At 41.1% G+C, this 27,595-nt stretch overlaps 1 protein-coding gene across 4 annotated transcripts in view; it reads left to right on the top strand.

Annotated features, from left to right (window-relative positions):
- The window catches only part of MYB (MYB proto-oncogene, transcription factor), a 37,038-nt gene extending 10,800 nt beyond the window's left edge, over positions 1–26,238 (top strand). Inside the window, exons 3-16 of one of the 4 annotated variants that reach the window (XM_028723485.2) lie at positions 1,711–1,782; positions 2,557–2,649; positions 3,466–3,686; positions 5,446–5,680; positions 7,769–7,849; positions 8,700–8,804; positions 10,582–10,839; positions 11,906–12,265; positions 13,490–13,632; positions 14,424–14,538; positions 14,637–14,762; positions 15,694–15,804; positions 18,105–18,212; positions 24,711–26,238. In XM_028723485.2, coding sequence (XP_028579318.2) covers positions 1,711–1,782; positions 2,557–2,649; positions 3,466–3,686; positions 5,446–5,680; positions 7,769–7,849; positions 8,700–8,804; positions 10,582–10,839; positions 11,906–12,265; positions 13,490–13,632; positions 14,424–14,538; positions 14,637–14,762; positions 15,694–15,804; positions 18,105–18,212; positions 24,711–24,827 — 2,145 coding nt within the window. In that variant the 3' untranslated portion in view covers positions 24,828–26,238. The remainder of the gene's footprint in view (positions 1–1,710; positions 1,783–2,556; positions 2,650–3,465; positions 3,687–5,445; positions 5,681–7,768; positions 7,850–8,699; positions 8,805–10,581; positions 10,840–11,905; positions 12,266–13,489; positions 13,633–14,423; positions 14,539–14,636; positions 14,763–15,693; positions 15,805–18,104; positions 18,213–24,710) is intronic. The other 3 variants (XM_028723487.2, XM_028723489.2, XM_028723490.2) reach the window with 3 other exon arrangements.
- The last annotated feature ends 1,357 nt before the right edge of the window (positions 26,239–27,595 follow it).

The following is a 27,595-nucleotide window of genomic DNA, read 5'->3' as shown; positions in this document are numbered from 1 at the left end:
ACTTGGCAGTATCGAGAATCATTATTTAAGCTTCCATTATTTCTGTGCAGTTCAATTTTCATAAAGCTGTTTTGGCTTGATTAACATCATGCACTGATGTTGCTATGTAAACATTAGCAGGTCATTTCCCAAATGCTTTTGTAAAAGCTTAGACTGTTTGTTGCAGAACTCTCATTCCTCCTAAATAGCCTTTGGGGCCTCCTGTTATGCTTCCTAAACTTTCAGTAAAGGTTATTGAGACAAGACAGCAGTTCCCAAATAATTTTGCTGGATTAATGCATTTGTTGTCAGTGAGAATACTCAGAAATAGTATGGAGATTGCTGTCTTGCTGCCCAATCAACAAATTAATTAAGCCAGTACTTGAATATAATGGCAGTGGCGGGTGGGTGTCAATTAAAACATTACACCCCAACTGCAAGTGCAAAGTGTTCCTTCATGGTAGTGCTCCATGCGGTTGGTTGGCATAATGTTGGAAACCCCATTGGCCCAATTACAAAGAGTGTTGAACTTCAATGGTGAAAGCTGCATTTGAATTCCTGTTCGGCCATGGAGTTCATTGAGTGGCTTTTGGCAAGTCGCTGTGGGTGAAACTGCATGTTACAATAATGATGGGGCTGCTGCCAAGACCACCCATACATTGAATTCCCCCCTTGCAGGACATTTAGTGAAAGTTGCATTATCTCACTGTGTGTTTCCCTGCCACCTTTAGCCCATCATACGGGGTAGGGAATAGTAACATCAGAACGCAAGGTACATTTTATTACATGCAAAGAAAAGGACAAGCTCAACACAGGGCTGCTCTTTTCAGTGTCATTGCAATGTGTCGTTCTCAGCCTAGCTTAGTTTGCTGTGTTGTTGTGAATACAAAATGTACATCAATATGTGCTAGTTGAAGGGAGGATGGAACAGAATGTTGCTGTGCAGAATTTCCCTATTTGTTGTGTAAGGTTCCTATATAACGATCATGTCATCCAAGATAATGCTTTATGTTCATTCACGGCATGGCCACTAATGGCACATCAGTGGTTGGGTGGTGCACTAAGAACTACTTGAAGAGTATAGTGAAGAGTATAGTAGGTCATACATTAGATTCAAAAATCTGGTGGAATTGGCTGTATTAGCCTGTGATGCTGAATAAATGTACGTAGGATTGTGGCCTCATTTTATTAAGCTACTAGGAAGGGACTTTTGAAGAAGGCTGATCAGTTACAGTGGAATCTTGGTTTTTGACTCCTGAAACCATTCAAAAAGCAAGGGGCAGCTTCTGATTGGCTGCAGGAGCTTCCTGCACTCAAGCGGAAGCCGCATCGGACATTCGGCTACCGAAAAACATTTGTAAACCGGAACACTTCTGGGTTTTTGGCGTTCAGGAGCCAATTTGTTCGTCAACTAAGCCGTTTGAGAACCAAAGTTCCACTGTAATTCAACTTTGCCGTTTCTTCCATACAGTACGCTGACTTTTTAGTCTTCTGGTGCGGGCTCACACTTCCAAAATAGCAAATGACACACTATTTCAGTGAAGTTGCAAAATCTTGCTAATAGCTCATAAAAAGTGTGCAAGATGCCAAGAACAACCAAACTAGAGATTTCCTTTTCCTTGTTGTCAGATGTTATGACAATCAGCAATGCATAGTATTGACTTTTAAAACACGCACATGCACACACACAAGTCAGATGAACTTAAATCACCTTTTCTTGAAACGTATTAGGATGAGAAGCTAAAGAAACTTGTGGAGCAGAATGGCACAGAAGATTGGAAAGTTATTGCCAATTTCCTTCCTGTAAGTAGGCCTCGTTTTCTGTTTATAACCACACATTTATCAGTGGGTGAAAGCAGGGGAGGTTGTTTCATAATTACAGATGGGGACTTAATACAATTATAGCAATTTGGGAGGCTTGCAGAACTTCGCCATGTATACCCAACATTTAAATGTCTTTCTTTCACTTCTCATGAAATGGAGGAAGGAGAAATGTTAAAAGCCTTGGGGGGGATTTTATATACAAACAGATGGTTGGTACATCATCTATCTATCCGTCTCTCAATGGAACAAAAAAGCATCAATGCAGAATAGAAACTGGCTTTGATCCGTAGTTGCTATTGCTTATTAAGTGTGTGGTTCTGCTGGTAATTTCTGACACACTTGTTGAGAAGCAGCAGGTAAAGTTTATTATATATTCATTTTTAACGAATAGCTGGTAGGTTTGTATGCAACTGTGGTATCTGTCTGCTGTCTACAATCAAAAATTAATACGAGAAGGCGCTGCAAGGTTTTTGTAGCTGAAGCTGTCATAGTGTCCAACTCTTCCTTTGGAAGATCCCCATCTCAGTTTTACCTCTATCAGTGGCCTGATCCTTGCTTGTTTTGATGGTGATGTAAGCAATAAAATGTAAAGATTTTACTTGCAGAGGCAGCATGCGTGCTGAATAATAGTGTAAATACTGCAATATCATGACTCAGAATTGCATCTGTGGGGCATTTGTTAACAAAGTTGCATTTTTTCACGCAGCTGTAGCAATTATGTAATAATTTGTTGGGGTTTTTTTGGCTTGTTAGAATCGGACAGATGTACAGTGCCAGCATCGGTGGCAGAAGGTACTAAATCCAGAACTTATTAAGGGCCCGTGGACTAAAGAAGAAGATCAGCGAGTAAGTTAACAATATTATTTTAATCTAATCGTTCCATCAGCATTAAATGTTGGGTGCAGCCAACCTACATCCACTTTGATGAAATAATACCTGTAATTTAAGTTATTTAATAATTGATCTTTACAGTCCCTAACATTTCTTCCAGCAGCACTTTAAATAATTGCTTAACTGTCCACTTGAGAGGTGGTGTGATACAGAATGGTTGAGAGACTGAGCCAGGAAATCCCTGACTCGAGTCTCAGTTATTATCTCATTAGATGGCCTTAGACAAGCCTCATGTTTTTGAGCCCAAATCCTCCCTCCCATCTTTGGGGAATACTTTGGGAATAATTATACAAGAGGTGATTCCAGGCATCCTTATTTGTTTGTGGGGAAGTTAGATTATGTGGAATATTGATTGATAATTAATTCTAATCTGTGGGAACATTGTATGTTGTGTCCAGTGTGCTTTCCCCCTTTACTTTCCTTATCACAAAAGTCTGGGGGTTTTTTGTGGGGGAGTGGATTTGTTGTGCAAGAATCTCACCCAAAATTTGTGATAGTCTGGAAATGTCATGGGGCAACTTTAATGGCAAGACAATTAATAGGATGCCACCTTTTCCTACTCAGCTGCCTTCTTTAGTCCCTGATGAGTTTTGCACCTGTTTTTATTCACATTTTTCTTCCCGGTTAATAATGCTGGCCTATCTAAATTCCTGATGCACATCACAGCCCTGATCTTCCATGAAACATAAGATAATGATTGTGATTTGGTCCCATAGCATAACACCTGAAAGTTAGAGGTGGCACTTTACTTGTTTTTGTGCTTGTTTGAAGGTGATAGAGCTGGTGCAGAAATATGGTCCCAAGCGCTGGTCTGTCATCGCTAAGCACTTGAAAGGAAGGATCGGGAAACAATGCAGAGAGCGATGGCACAACCATTTGAATCCAGAAGTTAAAAAAACCTCCTGGACAGAGGAAGAAGATAGAATTATTTACCAAGCACACAAGAGACTGGGAAACAGATGGGCAGAAATTGCAAAGTTGCTTCCTGGACGGTAATGACAGAGAATAGCACTTTAAAGGAAAGACTGGGGTGTAGATGGGAGATGAGTGGATGAAACTCTGTATTTTGTCGTCTTAGCAGAACATATGTAATGCTCCTAATGAATGTAAGTGAGTGCATGGCCAAGCTGATGAGATCAAAGTGTTGTGCATTATTTTATAAGTTGATACAAAGCTACAGCAACCAACTATTAGCTTTAATTGTAGGAGAAGTTTTCTAAATTGTATCTGATCAATAGAACTGGCAGTCTCAGGAAGCTATTGGGGGTCTTCTGTAAAATAACATCTCAGATGATTTAAGGCTGTGTAGATCTCCAGTGACACAGAAGACCTTTCCTGATAATGTTACGATGTCTTCATATGTTACAGAGATGGAAGGAAATATGTATTCGACTCATTTCTACCATAGTATGAATTGTGTGGGGCGTGGGACTTGCAGATCTCCCATATGGAGAGTTCTACAATCCCTCTATGGAGATCCATGTCCTACTACTCCTGTAGAAGTGAGGAAAGAGGAAGCATAACTGACCTGGCACTTCTTCTTTTTACAGTTCTGCAATGAACAGAAACTTTATTTTAGTTAATATTAAAGCATAATTATGAAACCATTCTAAATTAATAATGTAGTAAGATAATATTTATAATTATTACTCAAGCACCTAAACAGCTTTTGGAGAATGTCACACACAGACACAAATCTGTTTTTCTTTTTCTTTGAGTAACACCATCTTATTCCTTTCACTGAGTATGAACACATAAGCCCTAACAAGCTGTGTCCCAAGACTGGAAGTTAACTGAGGTGAAAACTAAATATGACACAGGAGATCTGTGATCTGGATCTCCCACTTCAGGCCTTGGAAATCCTTTGAAGATAAGGAAAATGGTGCTCTAGGTAAAAGGTAAAGGTACCCCTGCCCGTACGGGCCAGTCGTGTCCGACTCTAGGGTTGTGCGCCCATCTCACTTAAGAGGCCGGGGGCCAGCGCTGTCCGCAGACACTTCCGGGTCACGTGGCCAGCGTGACAAGCTGCATCTGGCGAGCCAGCGCAGCACATGGAAACGCCGTTTACCTTCCCGCTAGTAAGCGGTCCCTATTTATCTACTTGTACCCGGGGGTGCTTTCGAACTGCTAGGTTGGCAGGCGCTGGGACCGAGCAACCCACCGCAGGGATTTGAACCGCCGACCTGACGATCGGCAAGTCCTAGGCGCTGAGGTTTTACCCACAGCACCACCCGTGTCCCTGTGTCATATTTAGTTTTCACCTCAGTTAACTTCCAGTCTTGGGACACAGCTTGTTAGGGCTTATGTGACCATGGTGTTCATACTCAGTGAAAGGAAGAAGATTACTTTATCCAGGTGGAACATAATGTAAGAGAAGGGGCAGGAGGAGTTGACTTCAGAACTGAAATCAGGAATTCAGGGAGACTTGTAGGTTTTTTATGTCACTGCTTTACCTATTTAATTTTTGCTGCCAGTTCCAGAAGCAGGGCACTAATGAAATGCAGTGTGGATAGTTGCATATTTTGACAACAGTAAAAACCCTTCTGTTGCGAGCTTGTAGCAGAAGTTCAGCCCATGTGAGCCGAATGACGTATTCCAATATAAGCACTATTAAAGTGCAAAGGAGATTCCTAGGTGACCATGGTAATGTTATATGTTAACTGCTCTCTCCTGCCAGTTAACCTTAACCATGCCTGAGCATTCCAATTTCATGTTGTTCTTTCTTCTTTATATGCCTGTGTTCTTGTGCAGAACTGATAATGCTATCAAGAACCACTGGAATTCTACGATGCGGCGAAAGGTTGAACAGGAAGGTTATCTTCAGGAGTCTTCCAAAGTCAGCCAGCCTTCAGTGGCCACAAGTTTTCCAAAGAACAACCATTTAATGGGCTTTACCCACACCCCACCTTCGGTGCAGCTGCCAACCTCCACCCCGACCCCAGCCACCAGTGACTACTCCTATTACCACATTTCTGAGACACAGAATGTAAGCTGATTCAATCGGTTGACAGCTAGGTCTCCCCATCATTGAGATATTGTAACTGCCATGCATGACCATGGCAGGAATGGAGAAAGGGAGGCTAATATGATTGATATATTGCTATATCTTCCTTTTGCACGAGGTTCATTGTGGTCTCTCATCTGAGGATCTAATCAAGTCCACATTTACGTAGCTTTAGCCACATTGCAGCATCAGCAGTGCCCAGACCACCTGCTAGGGCTGGGAAGGATGCAAGCTAGAAATTGTCTGTAAGAGACATAATGGCTGCGGTGCTAACCCCACTTACCTGGCTGTAAGCTCCATTGAATTCATTGGTACTTACCTCTGAGTAGGCATGGTTAGAATTGCAGCCATAGGGTTGGCCTCACTCTTTTTTAAAACAATGGATGAGGTGACTACTTGGAATTAAACTCACTGAAGTCAGTGGACTTGAGTAATGTAAATCCATTTATTTCAGTGGCTCTACTCTTCACTATAGTTACATTAGATATCATTCAATGTTTTTAATTTTACAACTATGCGCTCCATAAAAAAAAAAGGAATTCAGATAACAGTGATAGGCTTATGTAAGATAGATTGACACGCCTATTCTCATATTTTTGTGTGAAAGCATTTTTAATGTCTTAATTTTGACAAGTAGAAAGTAATAATTGAGTAGTTGTACTTCCTCTGTGGGGTCTAAACCTGTAGCATTCTCCTGTTCTAGACTTCCACTGGTTTACAATTTGGCTGCAGGTGAAGTAAGTAGTTATAGCTGATAAGTTATATAGTTATAAGTAATTATAAACTCATAGTCATTATTAAGTAGATTATATGAATCTAAGATTATATGGATCTAGTTTGAACTAGATAGCCCTCAGGATCCCTTCCAACTCTATAATTCTATGATTCTATTATGTTTGTAATGTTATTATTTTATTACAGAATATAACAGTCCATATGATATATGGCAAAAATTGATAATACAGAGAGAACCCACTCAGAATTTTGCCAGTAAATACAAAATGTCAAACACTGGACCAGTTGGTTGCAATTTAAACACGTCTTCCTTATCTTTTTAATTTTTTTATTTGTCACAGCATCTGAGGTGTCTGCTTCACAGTATTTAGCTTTTCTTGATAGCAGGAACTCAAAGGGACATTCTTTCATGAGACATTGTAATTTTTCGTTGTGGGCTGCCCTGAGATCTACAGATAAAGGGCAGATACTTAATTAATTAATTAAGTGGAAGCACATGTAGAATAACTTGGTATCCAATTTTTGTCATGCTTTGTTGCTGATTGGTGGATTATAACACAGACTGCTTTCTCTATATTCTTCCTCATGTTTAGATGTATGCGGAAGCATTACATGCAATGGATCCGATGATCTGTCTGTATTACAATCCACCAAGTTGTTGTAAAGGGTGGGGAAACATGTCTTGTTAGATGCCTGCTGGATTGAACCAAAGGTCCCATCTAGTCCAGCATCCTGTTTTCAACAGTGGGCATTCAGATGCTCCTGGGAAGCCCATAAACAAGGCTTCTTTTCCCTTTCCTTCTCTGGGGAATTAAAAATCATGCTGTGGGCCTGTTATCCCCTTTTACTTTGAGATGCTTAGCCTTCAACCCAACACAAGTGGCCTTGATGCCATCTGTCCATTTTGTTGTTGTTTATGAAATTAATTAGGCACATTTCTCAAGGAGGAGCCAGGAATACAAAAGACACAATCATTCATTAATGCAATACAGAAAACCTCACAACCCCATAAAAATCAATACAATCCAAGCCTGCAAAATAATCCAGTAACCAAAAACAAATTAAAAAATAGTAATTAATAAAACAGCAATAGATGGTTGGGAGGGTGTTATTGGTTGATCAATGGATCACCATAGTTTGAGAATTCCTAAAAGGGTTACTGAACCTGTTGCATTTAAAATGAGATACCGCTTTTATTTCAAGGAGGTAGAAAGATTGGCATAAGAAGTAGTGTGTGTGTGTGTGTGTGTGTGTGTGTGTTACTTACCCCATCACATTATTGAGAAGTGTGTGAACAGCATGATTAATTTGGGCTCTCTTTGTCTTTCGGTCTAGGTCTCTTCTCAGATCCCATATCCAGTAGCACTTCATGTAAATATTGTTAATGTTCCCCAGCCAGCTGCTGCAGCTATTCAGGTAGATAAATTTAAAAACCATTTCAGGGGTCCATTTGCCATACATTTCATATGCAAGTTACATGCAAATACCTTAACCTGCTAAAAAATAAAATCAGACAAAAGGCACAGCTCTTTTAACAAAGTAAATGATAGAGAAGCACCTGGGCAGCCATTTTTCCAGCAATTTGGGTGCCAGCCTTGAGAAGACACACACTCTCCTCACAGCTCCTTCGCTTCCTGGAGCAAATTCTCCCCCACCTTGGTGACTGAGCAGATTGTCATCATGGTTTTCAGCTTAGGGCTAAACATGGGGTTTCCCTTACTAAAAATGTGAAGGCCACAGATTGGTGTGGATTTCAGATCCTGGTTTTAGAGTAACCCCTGGTTAGCTTTCACCAGAGTCAACATTGCTGAAGGTGAACTTGCAGTTTAGGAGGAGAGGGTATCAATTGCTCCAGGAAAGGGAGTAAGGGCACACGTTCCTGAGACAGGCTTCCAGTTTTCTGACCACAGTTAGCGGCTACCCAGTGCTTTTGTTTGCACACTGGCAGAAAGAAGTTGTATCAGGGTGAGGAGGTCTACTCATTTCTTTAAAAAGGTGGCCAGGGAAAGTGATCTGGAATGGTTTCTTAGGTTCCCTAGTTTGGTACGCAGGAGGCATCCAGAAAATAGGTATTGTGTTCTGCACTTTAATACCTGTTCAAAAAAAATAAAATTAAGCAGAGATTCCGGGTTTTTTTGTCCAGTGGAGGAGCCTCTCAGGCTAATTTGCCTGCAATTCTGCAAGGCCGCAAGCCATCGTCAACATCGTAAACTGCAGCATCCAACCCGGCCTTTACCTTCTCTTTCCCCTTAACTCTTAATTGCAGAGACACTATAATGACGAAGACCCTGAGAAAGAAAAACGAATAAAGGAATTAGAGTTGCTACTAATGTCGACTGAGAATGAACTGAAAGGGGAACAGGCATTACCAGTAAGAATGTCACTGTGTGCTTGGACGGAGGGATAGCAGCTTTACCCCAGTGCTTCTCTTTCCCCCCTTTTCCCTCCCCCTCTTCTTCTGACACTAATCAAGGCTCTATATTTCCATTTGAAGAGGACGAGACATCGCTCTCCACCCCCCAATAAGCATTTGCTTCTCTCCACCCCCCACCCCCATCTCCAAATTATAGTGGTACACTTAATTCCACCATGTTTGCTTTTATGTGTAAATGGACTACTATTTAAAAAAGAACAGCAACGATCAGTTCCCGTCAGGTTTTATCCTGAGGGGACATCTTTGTTTCTGAGAACTTCTGAACACTGTGCATAATGAAAATGTAGTGCCTGGTTCTTGGTTTTCTTCTCTTTCTCTCTGCGCTGTATTCCTCACCTTCAGCTATATGTTGCACTCCTGGCCTGTGATCCTCAAGCCATTGCAGGCGGTCTTGCTCACCCTTTTGGGCAAATGTGGCACAAGTCAAGTCCAGAGTATGACACGTACTGCTGCTCTAAAGAGTGCTACTTGTATGTATTCAGAACCTCACCCCTGCCCCAAAGCCTGGAGTGGCTTCCCCTCTAGCTAGCAAAATCTAGCTGCATGGAAGGGGGCAGGCAGAGTGTGTCTCTGCACTGGCCACACCGCTGGGCCTGTCTCCTCCATTCCAGAATGCCACAGAATCCTCCTCCCGGGGCCACTTGTGCCACATGCCCTGCAAGTTGAGAATACATAGTCTTGAATTGGCGTTGGGGAGACAGGACTATTGCTCCAGACCAAATGGTTTGGGAATCACAGCCCAAATAAGGTCCATTTTATTTGTTTTTATTTTTATGCATGTTTGGTAATGTTTCTCCGAGGAAAGTTAGATTCTATAACTGCATGTATGAAACCCAGAGCTGGCTATTACTGAATTTGTATATGTAATAAAATTAATACGGTAACTGCAGGAAAAAACAAAAACCTGGGTGATAGCCAGCAGGAAACATCTACGTCTAATTAATTCATATTAATAATTAATTCATTTTCTAGTTAATGGGGGGGGGGGACACAACCGTGTGCATGAAATGTTAGTTTGGCCACTTCTAATTTTTAGTTGAAGTTTTGCAATGCCTTCTCTTGCATGGTTATGCTGCAAAGAGACTTCTGTTAATTTGCTCTTCTGCTTTCCTAACCGCGTTGATTTTACAGCCTTTTCATTGCATTGGTGTAAGCTGTAGCGCTAGTCAGAGATAGGGCAAAGATGAGGGAAGGTATATTAAAAATAAGAAACTGGTATTAATCTAAATCCGCAAAGACCAATGGAAAAGTTGCCAGTGACTTCAAACGTGATGTGGAATTCACAATCTAAATCCATAAGGTACAGATAAGACCGAGTTTTGCACTAGGGAAATCTTGCAATTTCCTTACTTTGCACAGGGAAGGAAAAACAGATTTGTGTACTCAGACTTTGGAAGAAGAGTGTATGCATGTAGCTGTATTCCTTGTTATACTATAGATACTGGCCCAGGATGCAGAGTTGTTGCACAAGATGAGGTAATGCCAAAATGAAAGCTATAAATTTATTACCCTTTCAAACAAGCTCTTGCTGCACTGATGAAAGGAAACATCTTGACAACTGTTTCATAGGCATTAAGTGCTTAGATGATGCAACTACTTTTATCTTTTCCTTCAACAGCCATCCGATACCTTGTGCAATTTCTTTGCTAAGTTCCTTCTGCCTCTTTTTTTCTCGCACCCTCTTTACCGCCCCCCCCCTTCCCCTTTCCTTTAGACACAGAACCACACGTCAGATTACCCAGGATGGCACAGCACCGCAATTGCAGACAGTACCAGAACAAGTGGTAACAGTGCGCCCATTTCCTCTTTGGGGGAGCATCATCATTGTATTCCATCTCCACCAGTGGATCATGGCTGCTTGCCGGAAGAAAGTGCATCCCCTGCAAGGTGCATGATTGTTCACCAGAGTAACTTCCTGGATAATGTTAAGAATCTCTTAGAATTTGCGGAAACGCTTCAGCTGATAGATTCCGTAAGTAGAATGGTCATCTTCTAAGGTGTGGCTGGTATAAGGACTGGAGTCATATGCTATTTCTATATCAATTTGTTTTCTTACATTCTGTCTGTCTTGTTTGCTTTGTTGCTGAATAATCCGATATCCAAGGTAAACTTTCACCATGGCCACCTTTAGGACAGTTGGTTTTTGTTTTGTTTTTTGCTGCACATTTACAACTTACAACCCAGTCCTATGCAAGCTTACTTGGAAGTAAGTCTCATTTAAATAGATGGGCTCTTATTTCTGAATAAAAATGGTAGGATCCGAGCATTTAGCCCTAGCTTGTTGTTTGTGGGCTCCCAATATTTATCAAGCACAGGTAAACATTTGCACGTAACATGCATGTATAGAATCATTATTGTTAGTGTTTTCAGGTAGCTTGTATCAATTTATTCTAAGTGAGCTGGCATATCTAAAACTATTCCTAAATATGTTGTGCCTTTTAACAGTGAATTCATTCTGTACATTACAAAAAAAAAAGCACACAACTCTACGTATATTTTTAGTTCCATTTCAAGTGACTGTACACTTCTACATACCTTCCTGGATCCCTCCTTTTTTTGTGAAACACACATTGCATTAATGATTTTCTTCTACGGAAACTTCAAGAAATCACACGTCATTTTTGAAGATTCTAAGTCTTTCATGTAGAAATTCTAAGACTGACATAGGGCTCTTTAAGAAGTATGGGCTGAAACCAAACATTTGGCAAAACAAATTCCTTATGACAGCATCACCTACTCGACTGTATCCTTTTCACTTAAGAATCCTGCCTCCTTAATAAAGCAGATGGGTCACAGACTGTAACAGACTGGTAAGGGAGGGGGAGAGTTGCTTCTTTTAGGAATCCACCATTAGGATAGTTTTCATTTGGGAAAGACTGAAACTGGGTCAAAATGGCTTAAAAATGAGGAACAATGGCTCCTTTACTTTGTTTCCCTTTTATTAAAGTTGTTATGTTAGTGCTATACTTTTTTAAAAAAATAATGAGGGGGCATCATACACTGTCTCATAGATTCGTGACTTCCCCCATTGTTTTTAGGATCCTTCATCATGGGGTGATCTCAGCAGTTTTGAATTCTCTGAAGAAGCAGACACCTCGCCTAGCCGAGCTCCCTCTGCCAAAGCCCCACAGCTTCAGCAAACAGAGGCCAGTGCATGTAGGCCTGAAGGACACCCTCTCTCAAACCTGAGCAAAGCCATGTTGAGTCAGGATTCCCTTGCCTTGCCCAAGTCCTTGGCTGGCTCAAAATGTGGCACAGCTCCGTTGGTGTTTCTGCGCACAAAGAGAGGGCATCCCAGCCACTTAGCCAGTGGCCATAAGTCCTTCATACTTGCTGATGTCAGGAGCTCAACTCCTAAGCGCTCCCCTGTCAAAAGCCTGCCATTCTCTCCCTCGCAGGTAGAGCAAGATTTCTGCACAGATTTTACTAATCCTCAAAAGTCAGCAAGGTGTTAACAACATAGGAGAACTAATCATTGGAACGAATGACTAATTCCTGCTGCACTCACTGATTGCTCTCCAATTTTGAATTTACTCATAGCTTACTCTTCACCATGGAGTTTAGACTGCCAACAATCTAACTGATAAATTTGCTTTTGTGTGTCTTATTCTTGGTGGTTTTCAAGGGGTTAGCGGTTTCTTTGCTTTGCTCATGCTTGTCATTCCTTCAGCTATCAGAATTTAACATTTCTGTTTCCTGTAACCATTTTTTCTTACCCCATATTTTGCACATTTGGGTTCACTGACTCCCTAAATTCACACTAAACAGACAATGGTTCCAAATTATGTTGCAAACTAACAAGTGATTTAAAATAAATGATTATTTGAAAACATTTTTGAACAGTAAGGTGTGAGTTACAAACTACTTGATATATTTAAGGTATATGCATCTCACTGAATGGTCTAAACAGATTAAGAGTATGTGAATTGGTTTAAGTGGCTTGTGGACTTCTGCTTAAACATGTAGAGTTTGAAACAACAACATGTTGAGTTAATGACAGTCATTACTGCAAATGAAGTTTATTTCCTAAATTCTGCAGTAGCAGCCCTTTTTCAACAAATTATATATTTACATCAAAATAGTAATTTTGAAAAGCTCTGCGCAACTTTTACTTTCTGTTCTGCGAAAGTAAAACAATCAGTTTTAATGGCTAAAATAGGAACGCTTAATGTTTTTTAAAAAATCTAGTTGCCATATTTCATGCTACAAGGTTCAGTGGGTGATATCTTTACTTATTTGGAGTGGACCCATTGAAATAATTGAAGTCAAGTCCATGGATTTCATTGGCTGTACTCTGCTCATGACCTAGGCAGACGTCACCCAGTACTTCTCATTAACCAAGCTCCAAGGTTCTTTCATATTATTAGACATTCTTTGCAAAGGCAAATAAACTCAGTGAGGTAAAACAAATACTTGTTTCTATAAATAATCTTGTAACAAAACCAAAGGAATATATTTGTGTAGGCCAAACACTAGAAATGTGAAACTTTACTTTGGGAGTATCGCAACCAAAATACTCACTGCCACACAACATGACGCTGCTGTTGATACAGTTTCACTGTAAGTTCGTGGAAGAAGCACTCCTGTTAACTGAGATGCCCTCTCTTTTTTAATATTTGCAGTTCTTGAACACCTCATCAAGCCAAGAAAGCCTGGACCTGGACAATCCAACTTTAACTTCCACTCCCCTCTGTGCTCATAAACTCACTGTTACAGCACCTCTTCACAGAGACCAAGCATTTAAGATACAGAAGGAGAATAATATGTAATTTCTCTTGCTTTATTATTATTTTTTAAAATGCACTTTTGCCATATTACTAGAACAGCTAAAATAGGTTACGAACATGCATCTTGATTTCTTTCACCCTGATCCAGAGTTTGTTGGGTTTTGGTTGGGCACACAGAGCTTCTCTGTAAGTAAGCATCCCATTCATTTCAGTGGAGGGCAGCTCAGCAATGTCCATTTGGAGCTGCTCCTTCCATTGACATGATGAGGAGGCCAGATGTGTAGGGTAGCTTTTGAACTAGTATGGTGGCCACTAGGTCAGTTGTTCCTACCATCTTATAGTGGAACTCCTTCTGGGCACATAGAACAAAAGCAAAGCCTGCTAGGTTAGGCCAGTGGCCCAGTATCTTGTTCAGTGGCCACCCATACTTGTGGGGAACCTACAAGTGGGACCTGAGCAGAAGACCTCTCCTGTAGTTTCCAGCAACGTGTTCATAAGAATTCTGCCTCCAGCTGTAGCCACTGTTAGCCATATCAGCCATGAATTTGTCCAGTCCTCTTTTAAAGCCAACCAAATTGCACTCTGCGTCCACCATCATTATTCCTAAGTGCTTGAAGAGGTTCGTGGACATTATTTCAGCAGTCCCCACAGCGCCCCTGAAATACATGCCCTCATTATTATCCCCATAGCGCACATGGCTGTTTAGAACATAGAACTTTGCAGTACACAAGTCAACCTTTTAATGTGACGCTACTCTAAACTAGGATTTCAGCAAAAAGATTCAAACTACTTCCTAATTTCTCTCCCCTCCCCCCTTTTGTGGACTCAGCTTCAGAACTCCAGCTATCAAAAGATCAATATTGGAGAGCTCTCCAAGAACACCAACTCCATTTAAAAATGCACTCGCAGCTCAAGAATTCAAATATGGACCCTTGAAAATGCTGGTAAGAAGGGGGAAAAACCGTGATAAAAATTGGATTTTTATGAGAATGATACAAAGAGTTTTGTGTTATTTCATTGCATACTTATTTTTCGTTTTTAGCCTCAGACACCAGCTCACCTTGTAGACGATCTGCAAGATGTTATCAAACAAGAGTCTGATGAAACTGACATTGCTTCTGGCATATGTGAAAATGGATCCCCTTTGTTGAAGAAAATCAAACAGGAGGCAAGTTAAACAATATTTATCTAAGACCACTTAAAACTGGGCTCACATTGCCCAGAAGTGTCTTCAATTGATTCACTTACTCTGGCGAGAAGCCAATTTTGCCATGTTTTAATTTTAAAGATCATCAGGAGCTGGATCAGATTGTTCAAATATTTCCTCAATCTTAAATTTTTGTAAGCAAACAGATTAGGTGAACCATAATATGTCACAGAAACAGTACAGTAAGCCTGCCACTTGCATGCATTTAACTTGTGCGCATTCAGCTTCATGCGCATGGCAAATAATAAAAAAGGGGGTGACTTTGGCCATCTATCCGCCATTGAACTTAATGGGTTTTGACTATACTCCATTTTGGTTTTGGGTGCGATCCCTTGAATGTAACACCTGCGTAAGTTGTGGGCCTACTGTCCTGTCATTTCTGTCTTTCAGAGAAGGCCATTTCTTCCACAGCAAAAAGTATACAATTGGTGCCTGATTTTTATATGTTGAGAATAGATTATCCTGGTCCTTACATACAACAAACTATGTCGAGCCTTGTAAACCACTAATTTCAAAAATTTCATACTCTCTGGCTTTAGTGGAATTCTCAGGAACAAGAAGGTTAATCAGTGAAGCCTTGCAAATCTTTTACATAATGTAAAAAGACTACAATTTTTCATTGATAGCCCCACTAAGAACCTAGTTGCAGTCTAGATTTCCAGGAGCTTAAATTATTGTTTAAATTGTTTTTTTAATTGAATTAATCCTGAATGTCAGAACTTAATGTTATGTCATACAGAGAGTGACTTTTCAAGAACTAATATACACTGACAAAACCAAATTGCTATGTAGGCCAACTTTATCTGGAAATAGCAATTACAGGTACTGCTTAATAGGGATAAAGTTAGTCAGTTGTTGATATTTGAAACATAGCTCTGCTTTCTGCTTATAGGTAGAGTCTCCAACAGGCAAGGCAGGAAACTTCTTTTCCTCAAACCATTGGGAAGGGGAAGGGCTGAACACACAGCTGTTCACACATGTGTCCACTGTGGAAGATGTGCCGGTATGTATTTAGCTATGAATCTTGCGTTGTTATTTTGTTTTTTTGTGACATGGCATATTTGGAAGCTGTGGTAAACAAGCAGATACAGCTCAGGAGCCACATCTGTCTCACCAAGATGTTTCCTCTGACCATGTCACCAGGCTGCTGTTGTGGGCTGACTTGCCTGCAAAATGGGTAATTCTGCAGGAAAGGGTTGGGAAACTTTTCCCAGAGAAAATGCCTTAGGTAGAGCCACTTGTTGCTAATACCTTATTCCCCCCCCCACCCCCTTCTGAAATTCAAGTACAGTTGTACCTCAGGTTAAGTACTTAATTCGTTCCGGAGGTCCGTTCTTAACTTGAAACTGTTCTTAACCTGAAGCACCACTTTAGTTAATGGGACCTTGCGCTGCCGCAGCACAATTTCTGTTCTCATTCTGAAGCAAAGTTCTTAACCTGCAGCACTATTTCTGGGTTAGCGGAGTCTGTAACCTGAAGCGTATGTAACCTGAGGTACCACTGTAGTAAAAAAAATGTACAGCCTACGATACGCACGTGGAAATCTTCTTGTTTTTAACTAAAGGCATGTTTAATACTCCCATTATAATGAACAGGACACTAAAACGCTTAACTTTGGTTTGAAAATCATCATATATATGCACTTAATTTGGGCTGGATTGTGCCAAAACATTTTTCACCTTAAATTCACCAGTTTTTCATTATATTGTATATATAAAAGCACTGTGCTGGTACAGAGTGCACTTTAGGTTGTGTAAAAAGCTGAGCCAAAGTTCTGCTCATAATTGGATCGCTGAAGTGTTTGCTGAAGTCAGTGGAATCAGTGAAATGTTTACTTTCTTTGCCCAACACCCTTTGTAAATGGCATAATTTCATTTTTAATATAAATGGGATTAGAACACATTATAGTCCAATTGCTACATACTTGTACTTAAGCCGATTTACTGCTATTTAAATTTTATTTCTCACTGTTCCCTTAAAGTGACTGGTACCAGATTTAGCCTTGCGTGTTTTCAGTTTTACTGGGCTATGTGAGTCAGACTGCATGTTAATACTGTCAACTAAAGGACAAGGAAATTCCCACTTTAGTATGCATGTCATTCTGATCCTTTCAATGCAGTGTGCTGCTTAGCTGTTTACGTTAAGCTTAGCTTAAGTAGTTTGCTGAAAATAAACCTTACATCACTATGATTTCTCTTTTAAGAATCTGACAGCCCTATCCTATGCTTCTTTAATCAGAACTAAGTAAGTTCTGTGTGTGGAGAATATAGATATAGATAAATCACCTTTGTAGGATGAGTTAATAAAGAATTAGCTGGATCCCTAGATCCAAAGCACAGAACTAAACACACTCTCCAGCAAGAGAGAGCCTTAAAATCACAGAATCATGCAGCTCAGTGAAGTGTGAGGAATATAAGCTGTTATACCCCTTTCAATATCCTGCTTAGTCCTCTTACAGTGCTTCCCTTCTCTAACTCTCTCACAATGAACTGACCACACTGGTAGTAAGTTTAAATGCTTTACTTACAAACTCCAAAGGTCAGATTCATGTGTTATTCCATGCAGCAGCAAGAAGAACACAGGTAGAAAATTATTGGATTACAAAATACAGAAAAATATTTCTGAGCACACAGTCTGGGCTCGAATTGGTCAAGTCTGGACCAACGTTGCCTGGTCAGCTTCACATGGTGGAAGAGACCAAACAAAGGAAGGGTCACTTCCTTCTTCACTGGAGGGAGCATGACCTGAGTCTACGAATTAGAGTTCTGTGGTCTCGATCCCTTGATGCGTTAACTAGCCCTAAGCTTGCCAGTTACATTTGACTACAATTTCCCACATTCTGCTGAGATGAAAGGGGCTTAATGCTCAACAAAGGCATGCAGTTTGGTGTTTCTGGAGGGTGAGATGTTCTCTGAAAACTCCCAGGCCATTATTTATCATTTCTGCCTGTTCACTGATACAGTACTTGTTGCCTCTCTCAGCAGCTGCTCCAAAACAACATTTCCCTTTTAACTGTCTCTTTTTCACGTTGTGTATGTAATGTCATGACTCGGTATAACCAATCAGACTTGGTTATATGACCTCACCACAATTGCCAATTCAGAAATGCACACAGAACAAAATCACATTGGAACTTCCTTCCAAGTGATTGTTCTAGGATCAGGCTGTGACAATGCATAGCAACATCTTGTACCCAAGTTACTGTTTTAAATGAATGCAATGAAATCATTGAAATAATGTATTCAGCATATTCATTCATTCATCCTTTTCAATTACCTCTATTTTTTTTTACTGTTTCATCAGAATCTACTTACCAGTTCTGGTTTAAAGATGCCTGCATCAGAAGAAGAGGACAATACTCATAAATTATTTGCATTACAGAGAAATAGGTCATCAGTTAGCCCACTTCAGGTAAAATTCGCCTTTAAAAATTATTTGCAGTATATGATGATGCCTTGCACAATAATAGTACATATTTCTAGATTACTATCGGATGCAGTATTGTTTGCTGACTATAAAATTCAATGAAAAAAACTGTAAGGAAAGCAGAAGAGCTGGCCTGACATTTTGGTACGCTGGTTCAAAGGTGGCATTCTTTTTCTTGCAACCTGGAAAAAAATGGTTTGTCAAAATGTAAACAGAATGGAAGACACAGATGTTATTCCCCTCCTATTGCCATTACAGACTTTATTTTTGTAGCGGTGAAGCATGTTCTTTTACATACTGGTTTCCTTGGACTGATCATTTTAATTGGCTATCGTAAGTATGGATTTCAGCAAAGTTCCACAAGGCAGTTCAATGGAAAGTCAAGATTTTGACAGAAGGGCAGGAAGGAAAAGTTGCCAAGCCTAGAGAAGGGCCTTGATTTCAGGGGTAGGACATTGATCTGCTTTGCATGCAGAAGATCCCAAGTTCAGACCCCTTTATCTCCCATGAAAAAGGTGGGCTAAGGCTGGGAAAGGCATCTCTCTGAAACCTTGGAGAGCCATTGCAGAATAGACAGAACAGCTAGAATGCTCAATGGTCTGGCCCAGTGTAAGGTTGTTTCCTTTGTTTAGCTATGAAGAAGGTAAGGTTAGTTACTAATGCAAAAGGTTTTTAGCTGTAAGAACCTAAATAGAGCCCTGCTGGATCATGCCGAAGATTCTCCTTGGCCTGCATTCTGTTCCCAGTCGTGGCAAACCAAAAACCCATGGGAAGCCCAAAGGCAGAAAGCAAAAGAGCACCTGGCCTCTCCAGCTATTGTTACCCACTAAAAGTGCACTGGAGGGAGATCAGTTTCTTGGGTTTACAACAATATCTATGAAATAATGGAGAACAGCTCCACACACCAGGAAAAAACACACCACAGTAGTGAATATGTGACTTGCAGACATACAGCATGGTATCTTTCCACTGTCTTGTGAAGCTGCAAAGATAAATAGTACAGCAGTTGCTCATATGGTAATAATCCCCTTCTGGACAAGAGCATTAGAGCATCTACTTCTATAGAGCTGAGCCAACAAAATATTTAAAATCTTTTATTACTCCTTAAGCAAATAGCATTTGCTCTGAGTAAATGAAGTAGAATTGGCTTATTACCTTGACTAGAATTTTGCATTTGACTTTTATTACCACAGAATTGATAAATGGCTGGTGAATGAGCTTTCTCCCTGTTCCAGTCATGAACCTTGGGGTTGTCACTTTTCAAAAGTTGTTCTGATCCTTAGATGTGCTAACTCAGTAAAAGATTGTGTGTACACTGGGAGAAGTCACCTTCCCTCCTACTCAAAGAGGCAATCAGAGATTGTCATTCAGGAGGCAAGAGCAGAGGAAGAGCATAAGAACACTTTCTCATTCTCATTCTGTAGGTTTATCCTCCCATTTGCTCCAGTAGGCCCATTCAAATTAACCTTGTAACAGCAAACTGGGGGGTATTCTGACCATATGACTGTGTGGTCTGCTCCAACATCGCTATGCTGAACGATAATGCTTGCTAGCTTTGAGTTCCCGGTTGTGTCTGTTGCCTTTAGGATGCTCTTTGTGCAGGGGTGGGATTCTTTCCCTGGGTAAAGCTTCCATGAAACTACAGATCATTTTTTCCCACCTAAAACTTGGAAATATTGCTGCAGAACAAGTCCTGAGTTAATAAATGGATTGAAGGCTGAGGCCCCTTAAAAATTACTGAGGAGAAAGGATAGCTATCACTCCGACTAGGCTTCCTGAAGTCAACAGCAAGGCTACTAACAAACGTTCAGGGTTGTATTCATATACAACCCTGAACGTTTGTTAGTAGCCTTGCTGTTGACTTCAGGAAGCCTAGTCGGCAACCATTTTGTTTTCAGAAGAGTGCTTCATTGTAAAACAATCAGGTCAGTGTTCTGCTCATTTGCATCTGCTCAAGTACAGAGTGGCTGAAGACAATGCACTAATCACAGCAGACTTCAGTGAACCAAATGTTTATGTTGGCCTGAGGTAAAATCCAACTCCAATTAAAAAGTGATTCCTAAATTTCAATCCAAGTGGAAACCACCATCTTGAATGGAGAATTCACAACCATTGGTATAAATTGTATAATATGTGAGCTTTTCGTTTGGGATTCAGAAACCAAACCTTCACCTTTACGCACTTTGCTATTATAAAGGGGGAAGGTGTCCTTTTTTAAAAAAAAAAATGGCAATCCCACCTACCAAATATGTTTTGACTGTATGTGATTTTGGCTTGAGGCATGACCCCCCAGAATATAGTGCGTGCACCCCAGTCACTTGAGAGTTCACTATATTACTTATTCCCACTTTTCTTCCCTTGAATGCTTCCTACTTACAAGAAAGCATAATGTGTGAATCAGTCTTTACAGTGTGTGAGTGAAGGAAAACACCTTGGCACAGCCTTGCCTTGTTTCTCTCTTTTCCCTAGAGGGGTCACTTTCCTTTAAAGTGCTTTAACTGGATAGCCCAGTTAAAGCTTTGACAATCTGTTTACTGTTCACTCTTCCCTGGGGCAACAGAAGGCAGGTTACAGGATAAGTGAGATAATTGCCTTGCTAGAAGAAGGATGTTCTAGTAGGATTACTGATGTGGCAAAATGAACCAAGAGTGACACAGCTGAAAATACACCATGGCTTGATAATTATATATCAACGTGGCATAAACATACTGTATGGAAGTTGCCTTTCTTACCCACAATTTTAACTTTTGAAGTAGCTTTGGAAACTGTTAACTTTTAAAATCTGATGTGAAAGAACAAATTGATTGCTTTAGCAATATTTGCAGTGGATTAGTACCTAACATAACAGACTCATATAATTCAGAGACCTGATCCGAAATATGTAGCTAGCTAATTATTTTTTTCTGGTTTGGGGCTAAATTGCCTTTAATATAGCACTCAGAGGCCGCTGGCACAAGCTAGCAAAAAGTAGCCATATATATAACCAATGGAACAGGAGTCACATGGCAAGCATTGTTGGGTTGTACATTGGTGTTTCGTGCAGCACTCTCTCACGGATGGTAATGAGAAATTTTTCCTGTGGCAGCTTGTGAGAGGTACAGCATGTGCGAAGTGGCCATTGCTGATGAGTGGAGCATCTTGAGGGGGAGGCAGAGATGCAACTGGGTTATTAACACCCACAAAAGTGCTTGCAAGGGGATGAGATGCATTGGAAGATGATGATGATGATGCTGAGCACCAGCCTTACACACCCCTGTCCAGAAATGTGTGCCTGTTTTGTGTTTCCATACCAAGTATGGAAGTGGAGCTTTTTCATTTCTGAAAACTTTCGTGTATGTCTGTGAAACCACCTTCTAAAACTGGCAGACCAAAGGTCTGGGCAATGCTCCCCCCCCCCCCATAGCAATGTTCTTTTATGGCACTAGAGGTGCCATTTGGGCCTATGTGTGTTGGATTTGATGCATGTAACCCTGTTCAAATACAAGCTGATGCACCAAGGGTGTTGGAAGTAGGAGAGGTGCTCTCAGGCAGATTGGAAAGGGATTATCTCCCTCCACCGCTACGCACAGGGACCGTGTAAGGGAGAGCACCATCCAGAGTATTTTCAGAGGTGACTGCCCAGCCTTTGTTTACACACAGAGAGAGAATTGTGGTAAGCCATAGGGTGTGACTGTCTCTGGTTACTATCAGGTCACTGTATGCTTTCAATGAATTCTGATCCCTACCCACTTCTGCATGTTTAAGATAATGGAAGTGAGTTACTGTTCATATGGTCCCTTATCATGAGAAGAAGCAGCAGCCACACAAGAGCATCTGCCTATCACTTTCTGTTTTACTTCAGAATATAATTTATTTATTTTATATAAACAATTTCCACCTTCCACCAGAAGAATGGACCCAATACAGGCTGCAGAGCACATACACTACATGAAAAACAGTCAAACTAAAACTGTCAAAACATTCCAGAGAATAATGTATTCCTAACACACTCATTAACTGCAAGAAAATCAAACCTATACATTCTTAAGGAAATCAGCCCTGAGTGCTCACTGGAAGGACAGATCGTGAAGCTGAGGCTCCAATACTTTGGCCACCTCACGAGAAGAGAAGACTCCCTGGAAAAGACGCTGATGTTGGGAAAGATGGAGGGCTCAAGGAGAAGGGCAAGACAGGATGAGATGGTTGGACAGTGTTCTCGAAGCTACTAACATGAGTTTGTCCAAACTGCGGGAGGCAGTGGAAGACAGGAGTGCGTGGCATGCTCTGATCCATGGGGTCACGAAGAGTCGGACACGACTAAAAGACTAAACAACAACAAAGAGAACAATTAAAGAGTTGCAAAGAACCCATAGTGTAAGGCAAACGATGCCATTCCCTTTCACAGAGCTTAAGCGATTCAGATATCCCCATGCCTAACCTAGACACCCTTCAGCAGTAAGATCCATTTTTGCCTATGTACGCTTCTACAAAAATACCTCCATCATTCCAGCAGTGGTTGCTTTCTTCCCTGAGTGGATCTGAATTGTTGAGCTTACAACAAAGACTGAAATTAGCCAAGGCATGCCAAGTTCCCCAAAGGGGTGGAGATTGTTCACTGAAATCATAGCAGAGGAAACAGCAGCAGTGTGGTGGCATATCTGTAATGTGAAAAGTATGTCACACCTGCCCTTGGCTGCGGTTTGAAGAGACAGAGGCCCATGTTGCAGAGAAAGCAAAATAAACAGGGTGCCCTGTGTCACACTTTTATGAGCTGCTTGAATACCAAAGTGTGTATCACGTGGAAATGCAACAGGTGGATTAATAAATGGATGACCTGGTCTAGCAAGGATCTTATGACGTTCTTATGCTCACAGAAGCTCTTCAAAGAGACAAGGGATTTCGAACAGTTCTTCCCACCCACCCCATTCCTCTTCCACAAAGATCTTGTCCTTTGTTCCTTCCCTGCTGTCGTGTAAATTACCACCCTGAGAATTGTGATCTGACATAAGTGTGCTTAGAATTTTGAAAGAGATTGAGCGTTGTGTTGTGTGGTAGTTTATACATTGCTGCATCAAAACTGCAAGTTCTGGTAGGAATATAGTACATAAAGGGGGGGGTGAGGTGGAGAAGAAGAAATATATATCTGTATTTACACATTCCATAGAGTGCTGAAATTTTTGCCCTCCTATTGGCTTGGGGCACCAAGACATTTTGCATGTCTCAAGAACAAGCAAATGACTGAGATGCCACCCTGGTTACAGATATGTTTATCTCCGGGCAGCACAGCAGTGAGGAGGCGTTCCAATCTTTGTAAATACCACAAAAACAAACGATATTAAATTATGGCTAAAAAACTTGTTTCTCTCAGCAGACTGGTTTCCATCCCCACCCCCCAGGTACCTTTCACAGTGGGACATTTACCTCTGGCTATGTGCTAACATAATTTTGAAGTTACCTGAAAAAAACCTGAGCTAGTTATTAACTTGAGTCCAGAGCTGTCTGTGTGAACCCTCACTTTGGACTAGGCTATGCAAGTTGGGCACAGTCACCGTGCTTTCAGCCCACAAGTTCAGCAACTGTCTACTAGGGAACTTGTGGCCCTCCAGATGTTCTAGGAATTCATCTCCCACCAGCCCTAAGCAGCATAGCCCAATGGCCAGCATTGCTATGAATGCTGTAGGCAAGCAACAAAAGTCGGCTCTGGTTCTACATCATGCAAGAGCAACTTGCCTTGTGGGGCAGAGCCAGGCAACAACCCCTTAACAACAATGTCCATGCTGCTTACTGGGTGAGAGACCAGTGAGGTTGCAGGTGGAGCCAATCTGGCAGTCCTGCTAGTGTACCCAAACAGCCCCAGCCTCACTGCCGCCCTCTTCTCCTCCTGGTAAGCAGCCATGCCACTGCCAGGAGGCTATTTCTATGGCTCTGCTCCACTGGGGTGGGCTGTTCCTGACATGGTACTTGCTGCCAGCTAAACCCCTTTTAACATGCTTCCGAAAGCCTATCGCTGTTGGGTTGCTTGAAAATATTTTTAGCATCATTCCTTCATTCCCTTCGTAAGCCTATTTACATCTCAGGGGCTCTCAGAAACACTAGGATTGGCTTCAGCACAACATTCCTAGACGTTGCTTCCAGTGGCAAGTCTGTCAAACCCATTTGTAGACTAACACTGTGTAGCTACCAAAATTTTCAAAGCACCACTCCCAAAAAAGAATCGTGGCAATGGTGCTTTCCTGAGGGTCCTGAGAATTGTAACTCTGTAAGGGGATAAACTGCAGTTCCTGGGTTTCTGGGGGGGGGGGGTATGCACTTTGAATGTGCTTTAAAGGTATTGTGTGTGTGCAGTCCCCATGACTTAAGTCATCTGTAATGCCACGCTTTCAGATGACTCGAGCACAGAGGACAATTCTGCAACACCAATCCTGGGAAGGTGAGATTTACAGGAAGGACTGGCTTGTGCCACAGCTTCTAAAAAAAATTCTTCCTTTTTATTTTTGTTTCTAGCATTTTAGCAACACATGGGATTCAGCATTTTGTGGGAAGACAGAGGATCAGCTGAGCTTCTCGGATCCTGCACGCAAGCATATGAACGCATTCTCGACTCGAACTCTGGTCATGTGAAAAAGAGTCTTCCAATAAGCATTATGTTTTCTTTTCAAAACACTTTTCCACTTGATTTGGACTTACCGTTCCTCTACATGGGAGAAAAACCTTTTTCGTCGTTGTTGTTGTTGTTGTTGTGGTACAACATTTGGGAGCAGCACAAAGTGCATTCAGTCACAAAAGCATCTATGTGTATATATTGTTCATGTTGGATCTCACCCAACTTAAAAAAAGAAAAGGAAGAAAATAATTCTGTTTGTTGATGATGCTTACCTAAACTCTTAGGTATTGGATTTTATGCAATTAATTATTAATAATGTGAATGCCGATTTCTTTCTTTTTTAAAAAGTGATTTTTAAATGATTTTATATATATATATATTAAAAAAAAAACTTTTTGGGAGATCAAATGGACCAGTATTAATTCAGTGAGGAGTTGCCACATGAGTTCCCATACCAGTGAGGATGCTTGCTGAGGTTTCCTTTTTTCTTTGAGGAGCTGGCACTCCATCAGTAGCACCAGTCACTGAACAAATGTCTCGGTATGAAATACTGCAAGAAAAGCATTACTGCAAATGCTGATCTAAAGGTGTAGGCTGGGGGCCAATCCAGACTGGCAATGGTCACACAGCTATACTGTTTGAAGAACTGTTCCACTCATTAGAACTGTAGACTGTTTACGTGTGTATGTTGTTGTTTTTTAATTAGCTTGCTTTTAAAAAAATTATTACGGTATGAAACATAGTTTTATGAGAACAAATTATATTTTTTATCCAGTAATTTAATTTTGTAAATGTCAAATGGGTTTTGTTCTATTTTTGGTTTGGTTGGTTTTTGTTTTGCGGGGGGGGGGGGGGGGTTGATTTTTTTCTGGTGAAGATTTACACCATGTAGATGGGCAAGGCCATAGAGCTTTATAAACGAAAGAGAAACCTGAGGTGGGGGGTAGCTAACTTAACTATGCACTAGCATTTCTGACTTTGGAAACATTACTGCTTTTTAACCCCCTACCTGGCCCTCCCCCTTTTTTTTTTTTTGCAAGCAATACTTTAAAACACTGTTCTTGGGAGATTTTATGTGCCTATATGTGTGCTCATGGGTTTGCAACAACATAGAATGCAAACTCCAGCTATTTGGGAGATCCTAGTCTTGCTTGCTGCTTCTACTCTTGTTTCACGTGTAGTCTAAATAGTCCCTAACATGGATTCCATACACAAAAACATTTTTTTAAAAAAAAAATGTATGTCTTTTGGACTGCCATATCAAACTATTCCCAGTACTAAGAGAAGGTTGCTTCTTTTTCTTATAATGGATTCTGAATTTGCTGCCTTAATAGAATTAGGTGCAGCTTTTCCTGCACTTAACTTTTTATAAGACACTGTACTTACTGCCTTGTAGATAAATAAAGCGTGCCGTTTTGTAAAAACCTATTGTTTGTTTAAATGCACTTGAGTTTTAGCATACCGTATTTGGGGGAGAGAAGTGGGGGGAAAGTAATCTTGCCGCATCCGTCTGTTCATTGAGCAGATCTTGCAAAGTAACAAGACGCCCTTCTACCCAGAACTCAAAACATTGGGAACCCATAGAACCGTATCAAGGCTTCAAATTGCCCATCAAGTTGGGACAGAAGAGTTCTACAATGGATATTTGAGTTAGATCTTGTTGTTTAAATAAATTATTCTATACCATTCAGAACATCGTATATACTCGAGTATAAGCCAACTCTAATATAAGCCAAGGCACCTAACTTTACCACAAAAAACTAGGAAAACTTACTGACTCGAGTATAAGCCGGTTCACCACACCACAAACCTCCTAGTGGGCTGGAGTGTGCGTGCGTGCGTGCGTGCATGCGCATACGGCAGAGGGGGCTTGTCTCCCCCCCCCCCCCGCCCCTTCTGCCCCCCTGCCTACCTAGGGTGCTGCCAAGAGGCAGAGGCTGGTGGCGGCAGCGGCGGAGGAAGAACAAGCAGCCCAGAAGGGTTGCTTTCGGGCTGCTCGTTCTGCCGACAGCAGCAAAGGCAGAAGAGGAGGAAGGAGCAGCCTGAAAGGGCTGCTTTCGGGCTGCTCATTCCTCCTCCTCTGCCGCTGGAAATGCGCTTGGGTGAGACCCTCAAGTATAAGCCAAGGGGGGCTTTTTCAGCATAAAAAATGCTGGAAATGTTGGCTTATACATAAGTATATACGGTATTTCCATTCAGTGTGGGTATGTCTGTGTGTAGAACAGGATGGGGCTCATATAGTGCAGAACAACAAAATATGGCTTGGTGCCTGAGTCCTTGCATCTTTCCAGGTTTCAGGTTCTGCTGGGAGGAACTTCTGCTTGCATGCTAGCGATTCATTTTCCTGAATAATTAAAAATGCATTTTGAATGGAATGTGCTTATCCTAGTTCAAAAATGGCTACCAGTATACACTCAGGTGCAGAAGGCCCATGTGTGTATTTTGCACAACGTTTTAAACAAAAGTCCAGTCAGCATCTCAACACAAGAGTGTAACAAGGAAAAATCGACTCAAGTGCGCTTCATGGTATATTTTGTAGTTGGGCCTGTATACCTCCCCCACTATTGAGTAGCTTCTGTTTGCCCCCAGGCCAAAGAATACAAATAAATAAATAAAATGAAAGCCAAATGGTGATACAAGCTGCAATTTGAACCTCGAAATTGCTTCTTTTCTCATATGGCTCAACTTTTAATTGAAGTCAAGTTTGAGGTGCCTCATGACCAGCATATTGGCATGTCATAATCTTCTGAACAGCCAAGGATATATCCCGTACTTTGAAATAAAG

The sequence above is a fragment of the Podarcis muralis genome, chromosome 3 (genome assembly GCF_964188315.1).
Source record: "Podarcis muralis chromosome 3, rPodMur119.hap1.1, whole genome shotgun sequence".
NCBI classification, from domain to species: domain Eukaryota; kingdom Metazoa; phylum Chordata; class Lepidosauria; order Squamata; family Lacertidae; genus Podarcis; species Podarcis muralis.
This window is presented reverse-complemented; position numbering and strand designations above follow the sequence as displayed.